Genomic DNA, 17,197 nt, shown 5'->3' with positions numbered 1-17,197 from the left:
GTGGGCAGCTTTTGCTCTAGGGGTCCTTACGTCTACCATGTAGTCCACTTTAGGTCTGCCCTCCATTGTTCCGCTGGTTGGTCTTCATCAACCTCCTGGGTGGGAGGACGGCGGAGGGAGGGGGGGGCAAGCAGGCAGGGAGGCAGGGGGCAGGGGGGCTCGCACCAGAGGTTTTGTGGTCTCACGTTCGCTCCGTCACCCCCGTCCGCTGGTCCTCTGGGTCATTACCTTTAAAATCAGGGGTGTCAAACTCAATTTCATTGAGGGCCACATCAGGTTTGTATTTGACCTCAGGGGGCTGGGTGGGCATGGCCAGCATAACGTCACTTGTGTTGGGGGGCACCTGTGGTGGCCCAAGCGCTCTGCCAGCAAAAATGGAGCTGGGGGGGAAGGGTGGCCCTGTTTAAAATCCTACAGTCACTCCAGAATAATTATTGGGACTATCTTTCCTGACCAATATCATACAATAAAGACCAAGCCCTAATATTGAACTGGGGACCCTCACATCCCCTTTCCTAGAAGCTAGATATTATCTATGTCTGTCCCCACAACTGAAATATATTGCTTTCCTGGTGTATAGGGTGTCTCAATCCTCTTGGCCTTAAAAAAACACTTAAAATCTATTTATTTCATAAGATATTTGGTCTGATTAGTTTGGGTTGAACACTTTTTAAAAAAGATTGTTATGTTACTGAGCAAAAAAAAAATCAATTTTAACATGTTGAAAACAAATTGATACTAATATTTTTCATATATATCATATAAGCACAATTATTGACAGAATTCTTTGGTGCAACTCATGAGATTTTACGTATATTCACTGTAGTTGCTTGGATCATTTGGCTACTTCTGTGCCCATTTTTTTCCTCCAAAGATCAGTAGGCTATAGCATTTGCCAGCTCATATATTTTCACGGGCCATATTATTTCAGTAAAATTCAAAAGATCAAAATATTTTTGGCATTTTATATATTAATTATAGACTTTTTGAATAGCAACACTGAGCAATTTCTACTCATTAAAGAGAACTCTAATTCACATCAATTTATTAACATTGTTTAAAACATTCCAGTACAACTACGATGAGATTTAAAAATGCACATTTATTTGATTTTATTAAATTTACTATGGTTGCAATAATTTTTAAAAACAAAATGATTTCCAATTAAAAAAATGTACTGTGACCACATAATTTCTTATTTTATACAGTTATACAAATATTCTAAATACACATTTTCTTATGATGGCAAATAAATTTTAACTGTACAGTACATAATGAAATATTTAAGCATATTTAGAAGCAATAGAAATGTCTATACAAAAGCAAAAATGGATTTTTTTATTTAAAGTATTGCAACAGTCCCACAGTTTTATAACAAAAATGTCTTTGCACAGTTCCTCACAATGCCCCCATTAATAGCCAAAGCAAGACAGTGATTTTAGAAAATGTTTCAAAAATGCTACACTTACTACTGTTTGCAGTTTCATCAAAACAACAAATCTACTTGGAATCAAGCAAAATGAAGAAATATCCCAATCAACTTTAGAATTGTATAAAATCCATTGCACATTATTTTAGTCAGTATTTGAAAAGTAAAAAAGTGTATTTACAAAATATTTTGCAGTCAAAATTTAAAGTTGATGAGATATCAGTAACACATATCCTGATAGTTCAATAAAACACAATAGCAGTTTTCCAAAGATTTTCAGGATTACTACCAAAATCCACAGAATTTTTTTTAAATTCTGAAATGGGTTTACAAGATGTTAACACAGTTATTTCAACATTTGTATTATAAACAATGTTAAAAAGGCAAAAGAATGGCATCATTAAAAATGAATTATTAACAGATTATCAAATGTATTTTTAATTTACTTAGAACAAACATTCATTATTTTTAGAACACATCAACAATGTATGAAAATCCTGGACAGGATGAAATTGAAGGACCATGCATGACAATTTTAGAGTGGTAAACATTGAAAACAAAAATAGCACCTGGAATCCTGTGACATTAGGTAATCTAAAACTGATCAAGTAGTTGACGAAGATATGGTGCCTTAGATAATTCTCGGTTCACTCTGGAGACTTTGAAAAGTACCGGACAGTTCAATGAAATACATGGTATCTGTCGATCAAAGCAACTTGTACAATTCTTGCATACCTAGAGGAATATATAATTAATTAGTGCAAAATACACTTAACTGGAAAAAAATACATAGTAATTATGCACAAGACCAGATAGAAAAGAAGACATTTAGATTTTCTCAGCCTCTCACTGAGAAAATAAATAATAATAAATAAACGTAGGCTGGGAAAATTAAGATGGCCGCAGGAACATCTCAAATGGTCATAAAACAGGTCAAATGTGGTTATCAAAGAATAATTAAGAAAACATATTAAAATGCTGATAATCTTTGAAATTGTAAAACCTTTTAAGTTCCTAGTTCTTGATTTTGGAAAAAGCTTGTAAGTATTGCATGCCTGGGACAGGAGGGCGACTACACTGTCTACTACTGCTCTACGGATTGATACAAGGAGGTTCTGATTTCATGCATGAAAACACATGATTTCCACCAAATCCTTACCAACTCATTTCAAGCTTATAGTCTTCCACAGACCCTGAAGATCTGTGGATCCTGAAAATCAGAACGAAACAGTGTTGAAGACTGCTAAGGATGCATAATGATAAATGGGACATATGGTCTGGTCTATTGGATGAATGCCATTACTTTAAAAATTAAAACAAAATTTATACTGGACTCAACCACTCGTTAAGTCTATAATTTCCAAAATTACGACATAGGTTTCTTTACTGAAAAATAGTGAATGCCTAAAATGCTTGCCAGTATCCAGACGACTATGAACTGATTCGACCTCACTGGATAAATCAAACCTTTTTATATGCTAAAAGACAGTTTCCCTAGCCCAAATCTTAATGCTTACATTAATATATTACAGGTAGTCCTTGCTTTAGACCACAATTGAATCCAACATTTCCATTGCCAAGGAAGGCAGTTGTTAGGTGAGTTTTGCTCCATTTTATGATCTTTTTGCCAATGTTGTTAAGTGAATCACTGCAGTTGTTAAGTGAATCATGCGATCATTAAGTGAATCTGGTCTCCTCCACTGACTGACTGTCAGAAACTGGCTGGGAAAGGTTACAAATGGTGATCACATGACCCTGAGATAGACAGACAGTGCAACTGCTTTAAGTATATGCCAGTTGCCAAGTGCCCCGGTGTCAGGTGACTTGGGTTACTGCAATGGTCGTAAGTATGAAACGCAGTCGTAAGTCATTTTTTTCATTACAGTTGTAACTTTGAATAGTCACTAAACAAATGGTTGTAAGTTGAAGACTATCTGTAATGTTTTCTTGGCAACAGTCATCTGGGATTTTTTCCCCCCTCTATCCAGTCTAACTTTCAGCCTTGGAGCCTCTACGTAGCAACCTAGGATGTTGCAATGAAAGAGGAAATTGGGAAAAATGGAATGGAAAAAAATCTGCCACTGTTTTCCTTTGAAGTGACATATTATTAATCTTACCAATCTGGACCTAATTACAGCATAACCAGGAGCAGTGAACAGACATCCACTAGTGTACATTATGTTCTCATATTTGGTACAGAACAACATAGTTGGGAAAGATACATGCAAAACACATGATTCTGACAAATGTGATTTTTAGAAAGTATTCACTATGGTGTAAGCTGGGCACTTTGAAATTCGTATTGAAGAAAAATGCACAGAATGATTATGGATTCACTTCCAGTTTATTTTTTAAAATCACAGGAAACTAGCTTTTAGTTAAAATTCTTCTAAGCCTTCCCCTCTTAGAGCAAAAGTAAAAAAAAATCTGACAGAATGGAGTAAGGAATACATAAACATTGATATAGACCACATTTAGATTGACCAGCACATCCCAGCTTCTGACTGAATGTATAATGCCTCTTGCTTCTTTAAATGCTCTTTGGATAGAAATTAAGAGCAAATTAATCTGTAATAAAGTGCCATGAAGAGCATAATGATTTCTACATACTTTCTCACAATCCTATGTAATTAGTGTCCTCGGGAAGGTGGAGGGTTTGATATCACAAAAAATGCTATGCTTTTTGTATCCATCAGATACTGAGACACAATTACATAATGTCATCATCTGAGTGACAACATAATTTTACATGTTGACACTTCATCATTATCACTGTTTACTGCAGATATTACAGTACAAATCAGAAAAATGCGAAATATTAAAAAAAATCTTATTCTCCAAATTCTCTTTGAGTAAAGGCACTAAACGAAGCTCCCAGTCTTTCCACATAAAAAGTACGCAAAAAGTATGTTATTTTTTCTTCTTACTCTTTTAGAAAGTATTTAAAATATTTTAAAGAGTTCCAGCCTCCTTACTACATGCATTAAGAAAACTGTCTAATAGTTACAATTAGCAAATAACAGTTCATCTGAGTATCTGCTCAATCTTTCAGAACTGCTTTTGTGAAAATTCATAAATTATTTGTTTCAAGTAATGAGTGAGTTACAAAAAGTTAAACAGACTACGCATGCCCGGTAGGCTAGCCCCCCCTGGCGACATGCAAAAAGGGGGTGGGGGACTCCGTGCGGCACCCGCATTGGAGCACCACCGCGTGGCTTGGCGCCTCTGGCCGGTTGAGCGCACCGCCACTTGGCCAAACACGCCGTTGCAGCTCCAAACACGGAAGCAGCAGCTCCAAACCGTGACGGCGTACTCCAACACGGCGCCAGCCAAGTGTCGCTCAAACGGCAGAGGCAGCTCCAAACATCGGAAGCGGAAGGGCCACCGCCGCCATTTGAGCGTCGCCGCTGTTTGGGAGTGGGCCCATTGATGCCTCTGCCGCTTGGAGCCGCTCTCTGCCGTTGGAGCTGCCGCTCCGGGCTGCTTGGAGCACTCACTGTTTGGAGCACCACCCGCCACCCAAACACGGCGGCAGCTCCAAACTGAAGTGGCAGCTCCAAACTGACGGCGGGCAGCTCCAAACGGCGCGGTGGTTCCGCTTCCGTGTTGGAGCTGCCTCTGCCGTTGGAGCCGCCGTCACGCTTGAGCTGCTGCTTCCGTGTTTGGAGCTGCCGCCGTGTTTGGAGTGGCGGTGGTGCTCCAAACAGCGGTAGTGCTCCAAACGGAAGCGGCAGCTTCAAATGGCGGCGGCGGCTCCAAACGGCAGAGGCAGCTCCAACGGCAGAGGCAGCTCCAAACGGCGGCAGCAGCTCCAACGGCACTCCAAACGGCAGTGGAATGGGCAGAAGGAAAGCAACAGAGGCAGGTGCCAAAGGTCTTGGGTCTGCAGCAAAGGTGTTTGGTGGGAGTAGGGAGCTCTCTGCGCTTGCCATGATCGCCCTTAGGAGCAGCTGGTGGTGAGGCTGACCCGCGGGGGCTCTAGATGAGGATGAAAGGGGGGAAATTAAGTTACCCCCGAAAAGACGGCCTAGCCGTTTTTTTGGGCTCAAAAAAATAAGGCCCGGCCTTATTATGTGAGAAACACGGTATTATTCTCTACCAGTTTTATTCCCACCTTGGTTATTTGTTCATGTTTACGCTCCAACTCTCTGATTTCCTGATTTAGCATTACAATAACATGCTGCGGTTGGCTCCTACATTTATTGCAGATTCCATGCTGAGTCAATTCATCACACACAGGACAATGTAGGGTGGTGAAATATTGGGAGATTGTTCCTTTTCGGCATTCTTGCTCAGTGCGAGACATTGTGGACACTTTCTGGATCTATATGAAACATCAAACAAAGTAAAATATATTTAGTAGGATACATATGTACAAAAGCTTTCCCTCTGTCTTCCTCTTCATTTATATTTTCCTTGCTGTCTTGTCGTTCCATGTTCCTTAATACATATCAAGAACTGTTAGCAAAGGTCAACCTATTTTATCTTTGAGAGCTTGAGTGTTGCAGTTTTGAAGATGAGGTTTGATTAAAGGAAGAGCCAATGGAATCTCCAAGGTGTTAAATTAAATTAAATCAAAGAGCCACAGGAATAATATTTCAAAAGTTTATTGTGGTGGAAGCTTTGAGGATGGTGATGTTCTCTAAAAGGTCCATCATTTCTGCCATTAACATAATGAAGCAGCTGCTAGAAATTTGACGCTTCTTTAATACAGCTAGTGTTGAATAATTCAGTACTAGCTGTATTGAAAAAAAATCTTTAAAAAGCTCTGACATCTGAAGCAGTAAAAGAGGAAGTAAAGAAGCTGAATAATTCAGCTCAAATCTTGCCACTCTTAAATATCAAATTCAATCTGAACTCCAGGTAATTTGATACATTTTAAAATTGGCATATTGTAAAGATACCTCATTTTTTCATTTCCACTGTTACAATCATGCATTATAGTTACTTCTTCACTTACTCACCCTTGGTAATTCATTATACCAACTGAAAACATCTATGCCAATGAGAGATAAGATCCTAGCCAGGGGAGGAAGAATCTGCTTGGTTATGTAGTAGGTTGCATTCAGCCTCAGATTTGGGTCTTGTAAAACATCAATGGGACGTCTAACCAACTGTATGAGAGGCAATCCTGGCATGCCATAAACAATGACATACGGAACTCTTTCACCAACACGTGGTTCAGACCGTCGGTCGTAAGCAAGCATCTTTCTGTGGTGGGATACAACATTAGGTTTCAAAATCCAGCTGCTGCACGTGGAAGTGACAAAAACCCAAAATTCAAAGAAACTTAAATTGTATCTGACAGTTTATATTTATTTCTTGCATTTCCATTACATCACTTCTACCAATTACTACTATGCAAAATATACAAATGAAAGAACCATACTTTAAAACAGGGGTATGAAACTGGATTTTCTCAAAAGCCGGATCAGCATTGTAGCTCTCCTCTGCAGGCTGGCCAGGGGAAGGGAGACAGGACAGTCGCCTCCTGCAGCACCCTGCCAGCCAAAACAAGGTGTTGGGGGGCCACTTGCATATGCATCCCCCCACACACCCTGTTTTGGGTGGCAGAGTGCTGCAGGAGGCCATTCAGGCTGAAAAATGGCATGGGGGCTGTGCCCGGCCCCCCCAGTGCCCCATTCTGGCTGCAAGAGGCACAGCGGGCCAGTCCTTTGCTATTTCCAGGCTGGCCTCGCAGGCCAGATTTAAGCACCCCACAGGCTTTGAGTTTGACACCCTTGCTTTAAAACTAAGATAAAGAAACTAAGACAAGATAAAGCTATAAGAGCCACTTTGATCTAGGAGTTAATGCTTCTATCTAGAAATCAGGAGACTATAAGTTGCAGTCCACCCTTAGGCATAAAAGCTGGCTGAGTACTTTAGACCAGTCATTCTCTCAGCCCAACCCACCTTAAAGGGCTGTTGTTGTGGGGAAAATGGGAGGCTGAATTAATGTTCAGTATGTTCGCCATTTTGAAGTATTTATAAAAATACAGCTAGTCCTTGACTTATCACCACAATTGAGCCCAAAATTTCTGTTGCCATATGAATTTTGCCTCAATTTACAACCTTTCTTGACATAGCTGTTAAATGAATCACTGCAGTTAAGTTGCATGGTTGTTGAGTGAATCTGGCTTCCCCATTGACTTTGCTTGTCAGAAGGTTACAAAAGGTGATTCTATGACCCTGGGACACTGTAATTATCAGACATTGCCAAATGTCTGAATTTTGATCACATGACCATGGAGATGTCGTAACAATTGTTAAATGTGAAAAATGGTCGTAAGTCACTTTTTTCACAGCAACTCCAAACAAACAGTTTTAAGTTGAGGATTACCTGTAGTGATGGCCATACATACATACATAAGAATTCAGACCTGGCTGATGGTAAAAATGTGAATCTACAAAAAAACTCTACTTTTTGTACCTTAATAAAATGAAACCTTTCAATATTCCAGGACAATAACCAAGTATTTCTTCCTACTCACCCTAATATAAATGATTTAATATCAAATGAAATATTAACACCCTATTACTTGTTGTTACTACCTTGTGATCTCTAGAGCTGGAACACAAGCACCAGGTCTGTATGCAGAACTTCCTCGGTACTCCTTTGCAAAGATGAAGTCTTGCATGCTAGCCTTCCCTTCTAATAATTTCATGCACTGATTTTGCACGTATTGCTTGATATGACTTATATCACGTGTTTCAAATAGTAGCTTAATGGAACGCTCAAGTATCTGGAAAAGAAAAAGAAAACATGCTTTCAGTTGTCCCTTCAAAATTCATTTAAAGATACTTGAAATGATGGTGGCATTTGCAACATTACTGCACTTGTATACATCAAACGCTCTGGGCAATTTACAAGGAAGTCATCCTCCTTTTACAGTTGGTACTTCTGTCAGCCAAAGAATGAATCCTCTAACAAAAATGCGTACTTCGTGTCTATTTTACCTTGGAAACAGCAGGACAAGCATCTCTTCTGACAGTTTCTATGCCTTTTGCATCAAATACTGGATCTTTCTGATCCAATGTTTCATACATATAACCAACATATCTCTTTTTGGTTTGCAATATACATGGCAAATAAACCTATAATAGGGAAACAAACATTAGAAATTGCAAACTTGTATCAAAAATGCAAATGTTTCTAAAACTATACAACCTTCATAAAAAAAACACTTAAAGATGTAATCTTCCAACGAAGCATTTAATTTAGAGTCTGAGTGACAATTAGACCTTACAAACAAACTGCCACAAGCAACCTTGAAAAGAAAAGTTTCAGCTGCCTTACGAAGAGCGAGGCTGAGCATGTTTGGCCACAGAGGGAGCAAGAAGATGGCAAAGCTAAGGTAGCAGATGCCATGGAAGGCAGGGAGCCAAAAGGTTATAGACGGAAGGGGTAATAGACTGGTGAGAGGAGCTGAAGCATCCTTGCAATCATAAGTGAGGGCAGGCTACCAAGTGCCTGAATTCTAATCACATGGCTATGGGGAATGCTTCAATGGCCATAACTTCAGGTACCAATTTAAGGCCTTTCAAATGATCGTTGAATGAATAATTGTTAAGGCAAGGTCTACCTGTAGAAGTCAATGATGAAATACCTTGTTCACATGCTTTGAACATGTTAAAGGCTCCTAATTTAGTCTAATAAATATAAGGACAGTGAAACTTATACAATTACAGTGCTTGAAATGTTACATGAGGAAATTAATAGTCTTGAGTGCAAAAATACATTTTCAAACTTGTCTTACCTTTTCAAATTTCAATTTGACTGGTTTGGGATTGGTAGCTGTTACTGCTTCAGCAATTTCTTGACCAATTTTAAATGACTGTTCCTTGGTAGCTCCTTTCAGTAGTATAAACATGCTAAAACAAGAGAATTAGCTGTTTAATTTCCCCCAGAACTGTTTAAGCAGCACAGTAAGACTTTATAACATGGCAAAAGGCATATGGGCACTTTTGCACAAATTATGGTCCTTGGATATCCAGACTGTTTCTGCTTACTTTAGTCCTTTATTTCTAATTTTGCCTTTTCTTGGAGAAGAAATTCTGCCAACCTTCTATTCTACTAAACTTTTATACAGATTCAAAAGTTCTTATATTTTATACAACATGTCAAATTTTTCAACTTTCAATTTCCAAACGTTAAGGGTGGTCAAAACTTGCGGCATGCCTTGGGGATTGTGAAGGTATTTTGGTTACTTTAATATAATTTAGAAGTGCTTGTGAGTAACTACATAAATATCATAGCTTTTTAACGTTTTGTTTGTTTCATATGAACCCGTCTGATGTGATTAAGAGAACAAAAAACAACTAAACACAATACTGGCTGGCAAGCCTCTTCACCAAAGAACAGTCTTTACCTGTCTGTGTCCCCGTATACAACCCGTGCTCCCCATTTCTTTGTATCATTCACTAATTTTATTGCACGTTCCAAGGTCTCTCTGGCTTTGTGCACAATACTATCAGCAATCTGAAAATTAAAAAAGATATATTACAAAAATCTTAACAATATTGTCTTTCACCTAACCATGCATTTTTCATTCATTTGCTATACTCTTATTACTGTTCATAAAACTATATGATTTGTTCTACATATCCTGTAAAATCTTTATAGCAGAGTAAAAATAAAGACGGATGATTAAACAAATCTGTTAAGATACATTCAAATTAGCTTTCTGATCATTACATTCAGAAGGCATTAGCAAAATATATGTGCTTATTCCTTGGGGCCGGAAATTACACAGATAAGAGACCCCTTCCGTTACTTCCATCAATTGGCACTCATTGGATCTATGTTAACAGTGCTGCCTAAGTTCTAACTGCTCTTTTGAGGACAAAGTGAAAAATCCTCTCCTCTGTGGCAATTACTCAAATAGTAACAATAACATTTTCATAATACCTCTGCTGCAGATCTCAATGGCTGGAAAGGTTTATAGCAGGAGTTTAGATGTCTTTTAACAATTTCTAATTTACTTAAAAGAATTACAGAATAACAGCATTGGAAGGTACCTTAGAGGTCTTCTAGTCCAAACCATTATTCAAGCAAGAGTCCCTATATCTTTCCAGATATACAGTCCTTCTTAGAAATCTCCAGTGTTGGAGCACCCACCAAGTTGAGTTTTGAAGGCAAGTAGTTCCACTGATTAATTATTCTTTGAGTTGCCTGATCATTTTTGTTGCTCTCCTCTGCACTCTTTCTGGAATCTCAGCATCTTTTTTATATCATGGTGATCAAAACTAGATGCAATATTCCAAGTGAAACTAGATGCAATATTCCAAGTGTAATCTTACCAAGGCTTGTGGTACTAGCACTTCACATGATTTTGATTCTATTCCTCCGTTAATGCAGCCTAGGAATGAGTTGGCTTTTTTGGCAGCTGCAGCACACTGCTGGGCTCATATTTGAATGACTGTCCACTAGGACTCCAAGATCTCTCTCACAATTACTACCAATGAGCCAGGTATCCACTATTCTATACCCGTGCCTTTGGTTTTGTGCAGTTTGTGCAGAGAAGAGCAACAAAGATGATAAGTGGTCTGGAGACTAAACTATATGATGAACGGTTGTGGAAACTGGGCATGGCTAGTCTAACGAGGAGAAGGACTGGGATGACATAACAGCAGTTTTCCAATATCTGAGGGGCTGACACAGCGCCTGTAGGCCAGACAAGGAATAATGGATGGAAACTGAACAAGGAGAGATTTAACCTGGAAATAAGGAGAAACTTTCTGACAGTGAAACAATCAACCAATGGAACAGTATGCTCTTGGAAGTTGTGGGAGCTTCATCACTTGAGACTTTCAAGAAGAGATTGGACTGCCATTTGTCAGAAATGGTGTAGGGTCTCCCGCTTGGGCGGTGGGTTGGACTAGATGACCTACAAGGTCCCTTCCAACTCTGATTATCTGTTATCTGTTACAGAGAAGAGAGGGTCGACTTATTCTACAACCCAGAATTAAGCAAAGAGTTTTCTAAGAGGTAGAACAATTAATCAGTAGAACAGCTTGCCTCCAGAAGCTGTGGGTGCTCCATCACTGGAGGTTTTCAAAAAGAGATTGGATAACCATTTGTCCGAATGGTATAGGGACTCCTGCATGAGCAAAGGGTTTGACTAGAAGACCTCCAAGCCACTTATAGCCCTGTTATTTTATGTTCTATGTGTTCTCAGAATTACCTGAACTAAAACAGCATTCCTGTACTACAGTTAGTAAACAGTTAGTAAGCCTTTTTTCTTCTAATGTGTTATGCTAGATTTGTGTGTGCCTTCGTTTCAATGTTGGCTCCTCTTGGCTGCCTGGACAAGTCCCTGTAGTTTGCTTAGCAGGGTTTTCTGAAAGTCTTTGCCTCTTCCTAGGATCACTCTCCTCCTAGGGCTAAGAGGGATTGACTCAAGGTCACCTTTTGGCTTCATGCAGAAGTAGAACTGATAGGTTTCCAGTGCCTTAAGCGTTATATCAAAATAAGCCTCCATTATCGTTAATATTTTGTTTTCAATTACTTACTTCACTACATGGCATCCTTCCAGAAAAATTAGCAGCAGTATAACCAAAAGTGACGTTTGCTATAAGTTTAAGGCCAAGCTGGCGTGCGTCAAGCATTCGAGTGACAGTTTTGTCAAGTTTGTAAGCTTTCATTGATTGCTTCACCATTATTCTAGTCTTTAAAATTTCTTCCAGCATTCTTGGCAGTACACCCTTTCTCACAGAAGGCTGTTGCAAAACAAAAGCAGTAACTGAAAGGTTGATAGTAATAGCACTATTAGTAATAGCACTATCCTCATGTAATACTGTCTTTTTCTTAGTGATATGCTGAAGCAAACAGTCCCCAAATGTCTCCAATATTTTAACTTGACACCCTTCATGGTTTCCACTTCTATTTATTTATACATACATTGGAATACAGCTTGGCTCCATCCTCCATCAGTAAGAATCAGAATGAGAGAGAACCTTCTCCCTTGTTTTCCTTCCAAAGGGCTGACAAGGGATGAGTCTCTTCTTTGAGTGTCACATCGTTCTGAAGCCAAGCACACCTGGGTGTCCCCATAAATAATGCTGCTCATCACAGCTTTGAACCACTAGTTGCTGAAAGAAGGACTAATTTTTTAAGTTCAATACTGTTTATCAATACCTACTATTTTCCCCTAAAATTCTATAATTCATTTCTCATAACTATTAGAGTATGCAACTGAATTTATTTACAATTAAAGAAAATATAAACACAAGATTATTGTGCTAAATAAAATCAAGTACCTTAACAAAAGCTATTCCACTGGGGGAGATTGTGATATCATGTCGGAGCTGGTACAGCAGATCAGGAGATACTCTCAGAGATGTGCATCCAAATTTAAATTCATCATTTCTAAAAAATAGGGAAGAATGAATTGTTTTAAACAGTTCATCTTTTCAATCCCTCTCATGATCCAGCTTTTCCTGCTTGCAATTCACTCACTCACTTCTTTGCCTACTATTTTCTCTCTTTTCAATTGAGCAAAAATACCAAACTTCTTACAACAGACTAAAACAACAATATCCTCCACAATAACACTAAAAATAAAGCCAACAGATCATAAAAGCGGTGCTATTAATTACAAGTGTGGGAAAATAGGATGCTTTTAAGCCATCAGCAACAGAACATAGAGTTCTACTCATAAATTTCTCTAGAGAAAAATACCGTTTTTTATTGTTGCTGAAATCTCCTCTTGTTTCACTTATTTCTCTCAATAAAGTTAGATTACTATTCTTTTTTAGATCGAAAGAAAAATACTACATAATCTTCATTTTTAATGTCATATAATAATTGTAATTCATTGTTAAGAATTATGTAGGGTACCATTTCAGCCTATTTATATGAATCATATCATAATTAGCAAAATATGATTTGAATCTGTACAGTCACCCTGGTTTTTTCATTATTTCTTTTTGTGTAAGCAAATGCTCTCTCCAGATTGCTAATTATATTAATTGTATTGCATTTTAAAACTTGTATACAGGTTGTAACTGACTTACGATCACAATTGGGACTGGAATCTTGGTCCTTCAGCAAAGCAGCCATTGAGATGCCCATGTGATCGACACCATCCCAGCACTCCCAGTTTTTAAGGCGACAGACCAAGAGAGCTGCCTGCTGGGAGGACTTCTTAACTCCACATGGAGCCAATATTTGCTCCCCACTCTGATCAACAGCCCTTTGAGAGCTGAGAGCTCTTAGCCAAGCACTGAGATTCCCTTACAGCAGGCAGCCCTTCAACAGTGACTCACTCTGTGTACTTGTGTGTGTGTGTGAGAGAGAATGAAAGACATTTTGTGACTGGTCTTAACTGCTTTGCAGGCCATAAAGCACCTTTTCTGAGGTCATTGTGAATTTGAGCACTTGTTAAACTACTTGCTAAGCAAGGACTACCTGTATTGTCTGTCTATAGGCAAGATCGTTTTTTAAAAGAGAAATTTTAAGTATCCTAAAATTCTATAGTCACTTATGTAATTTGAGAAAGAGTGCTAATCATTTGTTTTAATAGTAGTATAACCATGCACAGAGATTTAAATGATTAATGCTTACTTCCCCAAGTTTTCAATATGTCCCAAGCATGTGGAAAAGCAGTAATTGTATGCTATCACTATTGATGGATATAGAGACTGAAAATCTAGCACAAGGACAGCATTACTGTAGAAACGGGATTCTGGCTCCATTATTAAAGGAATGCATTGAGGGGCTCTCATTTGAGCTCTCTGTTGAACGCTGGGTGTCACAGCAATGTAATTCATTGGTTTGGCAATTCGCAGCATCATTGATTCCACACGATACTAAATAAAACAAAAACTCAGTAATTAGCAATCCAACCTAGAAATTGAATGCATGTTTATCAACATTATGCTGAACAAAAAAGTCCAACAACTTAGGAGCAATTTATTCCCAAATATTAATAATGAAAGCTATAATGTGGAGTTCCCAGCATCAATGGCTGGTATAAGACATTAATCAGGAAACAAAAACTGCATCCCATGTTTATTTTTCAAAGGACAGAAAAATAGACAATTTTTGATTGGAATGCCTATCTACTCAAGAACACAATTCTGAGACCAACGGCAAGTTACCAGAGATAAGACAACAGAAAATATAACCCATCCTAGAACTAATTCAGGAATCAAAAGTATTTGTGGCTAGTTATCTCTCTTCTCAAAGAGGAAGGATAGACCTGAAACCAAAATAAATGATTGGATAAAACAATCTACAGCATGTCTGTAACATAAAGTAATTGTTTATGTTTACTATAATTCTCCACAAATTAAAAAGGATATATGTTCATTTTTAAACAATTAAATCAAAGTAATTAAAGGTTACCTGTGATCCTCTTGTCAATACATGCAAGAATTGAATTCCAAACAGCCTTGCCATTTCACTTGTTCTGCTAATCAAATCCATTTGTTCTAATAGCTGTATATTCCCACGAACACGACTAATATAATAATCTATGATTTTCCACCTTTAAAATAAAAGCATTAATAAGTAAAACCTTCAAAACTGAATCACAAGAGCGTTTTGAAAAAAAGATGCCAAAGAATTTGCTAAGAATTTTAAAAATGAAAAGCAATAAAATATTACTCTTTGAAACAAAAGTGAACAAAACTGTTATATTATGGCCCTACTGGACACTTATGTATTTCAGATCTATTCATACTATTGGCTTTCTTTCTCTACAGTCACTATGGAAAAGATTCTTCATGCAGAAAAGTGTAAATCTCATATTTAGCTGTGTCAATCCTAAGGCAGGATTTCCAGGGCTAATGTGAATATAGAACTTGACTGCTTTTCTCTCTAATATATACTTTGATTGGTGTGTGTGTGTGTGTGTGTGTGTGTTACATCATGGCCCCTTTTGTTTGTACTCTACCCAGTATACTATGTGTTTGAATCTTGAGATGAGAAGCAGGGGGGGGCGGGTAACCCTTATTTGTTTATTCATGTTGCAGGGAAGATTGTAGCCACAATTTCCTTTGTGCCCTTTGATTTGGATATACTAATATTAATATGGTAAAACTTAGGTGGTCAAAAATCTTATTTCTGATTTCAGTTAGTTATGGAAATAAATGCATGTTACATTTTTAGGAGGTACTGTTAGATGTGAGAAAGAAGGTAGTTTACTGAGATCAGCTGGTGGTATCTAGATGACCTAACATATCTCTCTGTGGAAAGTAAAAAAAAAAAAAGAGTTGTGAGGACATGGGAATCACCAAACTGCTGCCACCTTTTTTGTGACAAATTTCCATAAAGCTACAGAAGATGCACTGTGAATCTTTAGACAATAACATCTTTGTTATTGATTATCACCTATTACCTCAGAATACAAATTGTCTTGTGAAGCTTTGAGGCAATGTGAGGTAATTGCAAGTAAAACAGATTAAATAATTCTATTTACTTACAATATGATAATTCATATCATATAATTTTCATGTATTTCGGCCCATTCCATGGGAATTGTATTTTAAATGTAAAACTTGAGTGGTTTATCAAGCTTACTGTATTCTTAATTAGTTGTATAGCCAATGTATTTTTCGATAGCACGACACCTTTCTATTCAGTGAACAGACTTGTAACAGACTTAAACACCATGAAAACAAGCAGCAGCAAGCCTCATACTTGCAACAAACTGAAACAGTCCATTTCTTCCTTTTTTTAAAAACTGAGACTTGTTTTGAATTGAATCTAATAAATTCAAGTCATTTGTTAATATAGCACACTATTACTCTACCAGTCATGCAAAGTCTTTCCTAAATAAACCACAATTAAATATGGTTCAAAGTCCAGAATGATATTCCAAGCAGCAATTAATCTAGAACGCAAGTAATAACCTCCTTTTCACAACCCCAACAGAAGAGAAAAAGTTCATGGGGAAACTGCAAGCAATCTGATCAACCACAAAATGTGCCTAATAACATCAGGAAAATGAATTTGGAGGACTGATCTATAATGCTGACCTGTTGGTTTACAACTTCAGATTGGAACTTACGATTATAATTTCTCTTAACATATATAATAATTGCATTTGGTACCAGGCAATTAATTTTAAAATGCTCATTACAGAAAATTACCGATAGATGTCTGCCTTGTTGTCAAACCAATCAGAGAGAACACGAGGAGTGAAGAGTGGGAAACGCTGATGAAGTATATGAAAGCTCACATTTTCAAATGTATAGTTGGTCAAAGCCACCTAAAAATTAGAAAATTTGGATGATTATATTTTTCTATAGTTTATATCCAGAACATGGAATGGAATTACACAGAAATAGGTTGAAAACTGACACAACTTTTAATAGTTTCATTTTACAAAGTATCTGGTACAGAACAGGGCAAGGATTCAGATATCAAACACTAAATTCTGACCAAAATCTCAGAATGTATGCTGGGAAAATGTTGAATGAAGACAAGAACAAACCCTTTATGCCACAGAGAGACACTTTGGGCTCTCACAGTGACCTTGAATTTCATTAGGCTTTGCATCACTAAGCTAATCAGGAATGCAGCTAAAAATATTTCCCATCTCTATCAACCAATAAGTAATGTTATTGCTGCATTCCAATGAGTATTGCAAGAAAAACTAGATGGGAGAAAAATCAACAATAAATGTGCTTCAAGACAAATAGGTTCTATATTTATATCTACAGTATCTCTAGTTATTTCTATCTTAGTTCACATAAAGGACTTGGCCTCCTACAAAGCCAATCAGGGAAGCCATCAGCCTCAGCTGCCTCAGCCATAGTCAG

General features: G+C 37.8%; 1 protein-coding gene across 2 annotated transcripts in view; it reads right to left on the bottom strand.

Annotated features, from left to right (window-relative positions):
* Positions 1-1,032: 1,032 nt before the first annotated feature.
* The window catches only part of REV3L (REV3 like, DNA directed polymerase zeta catalytic subunit), a 73,415-nt gene continuing 57,250 nt past the window's right edge, over positions 1,033-17,197 (bottom strand). For both annotated transcript variants that reach the window (XM_026666685.2, XM_087973350.1), the window contains 12 exons: positions 16,526-16,644; positions 14,778-14,919; positions 13,995-14,239; positions 12,689-12,797; positions 11,942-12,148; positions 9,799-9,908; positions 9,187-9,301; positions 8,387-8,524; positions 7,982-8,172; positions 6,394-6,640; positions 5,544-5,753; positions 1,033-2,164 (listed from right to left, as the gene is read on the bottom strand). In XM_026666685.2, coding sequence (XP_026522470.2) covers positions 2,024-2,164; positions 5,544-5,753; positions 6,394-6,640; positions 7,982-8,172; positions 8,387-8,524; positions 9,187-9,301; positions 9,799-9,908; positions 11,942-12,148; positions 12,689-12,797; positions 13,995-14,239; positions 14,778-14,919; positions 16,526-16,644 — 1,974 coding nt within the window. In that variant the 3' untranslated portion in view covers positions 1,033-2,023. The remainder of the gene's footprint in view (positions 2,165-5,543; positions 5,754-6,393; positions 6,641-7,981; positions 8,173-8,386; positions 8,525-9,186; positions 9,302-9,798; positions 9,909-11,941; positions 12,149-12,688; positions 12,798-13,994; positions 14,240-14,777; positions 14,920-16,525; positions 16,645-17,197) is intronic.

The sequence above is a fragment of the Notechis scutatus genome, chromosome 1, assembly GCF_049901735.1.
Source record: "Notechis scutatus isolate UNSWTSFEM ecotype Mainland chromosome 1, rNotScu1.2, whole genome shotgun sequence".
Taxonomy (NCBI): domain Eukaryota; kingdom Metazoa; phylum Chordata; class Lepidosauria; order Squamata; family Elapidae; genus Notechis; species Notechis scutatus.
The sequence above is the reverse complement of the archived record's forward strand: the minus strand, read 5'-3'. Positions and strand labels throughout refer to the sequence as shown.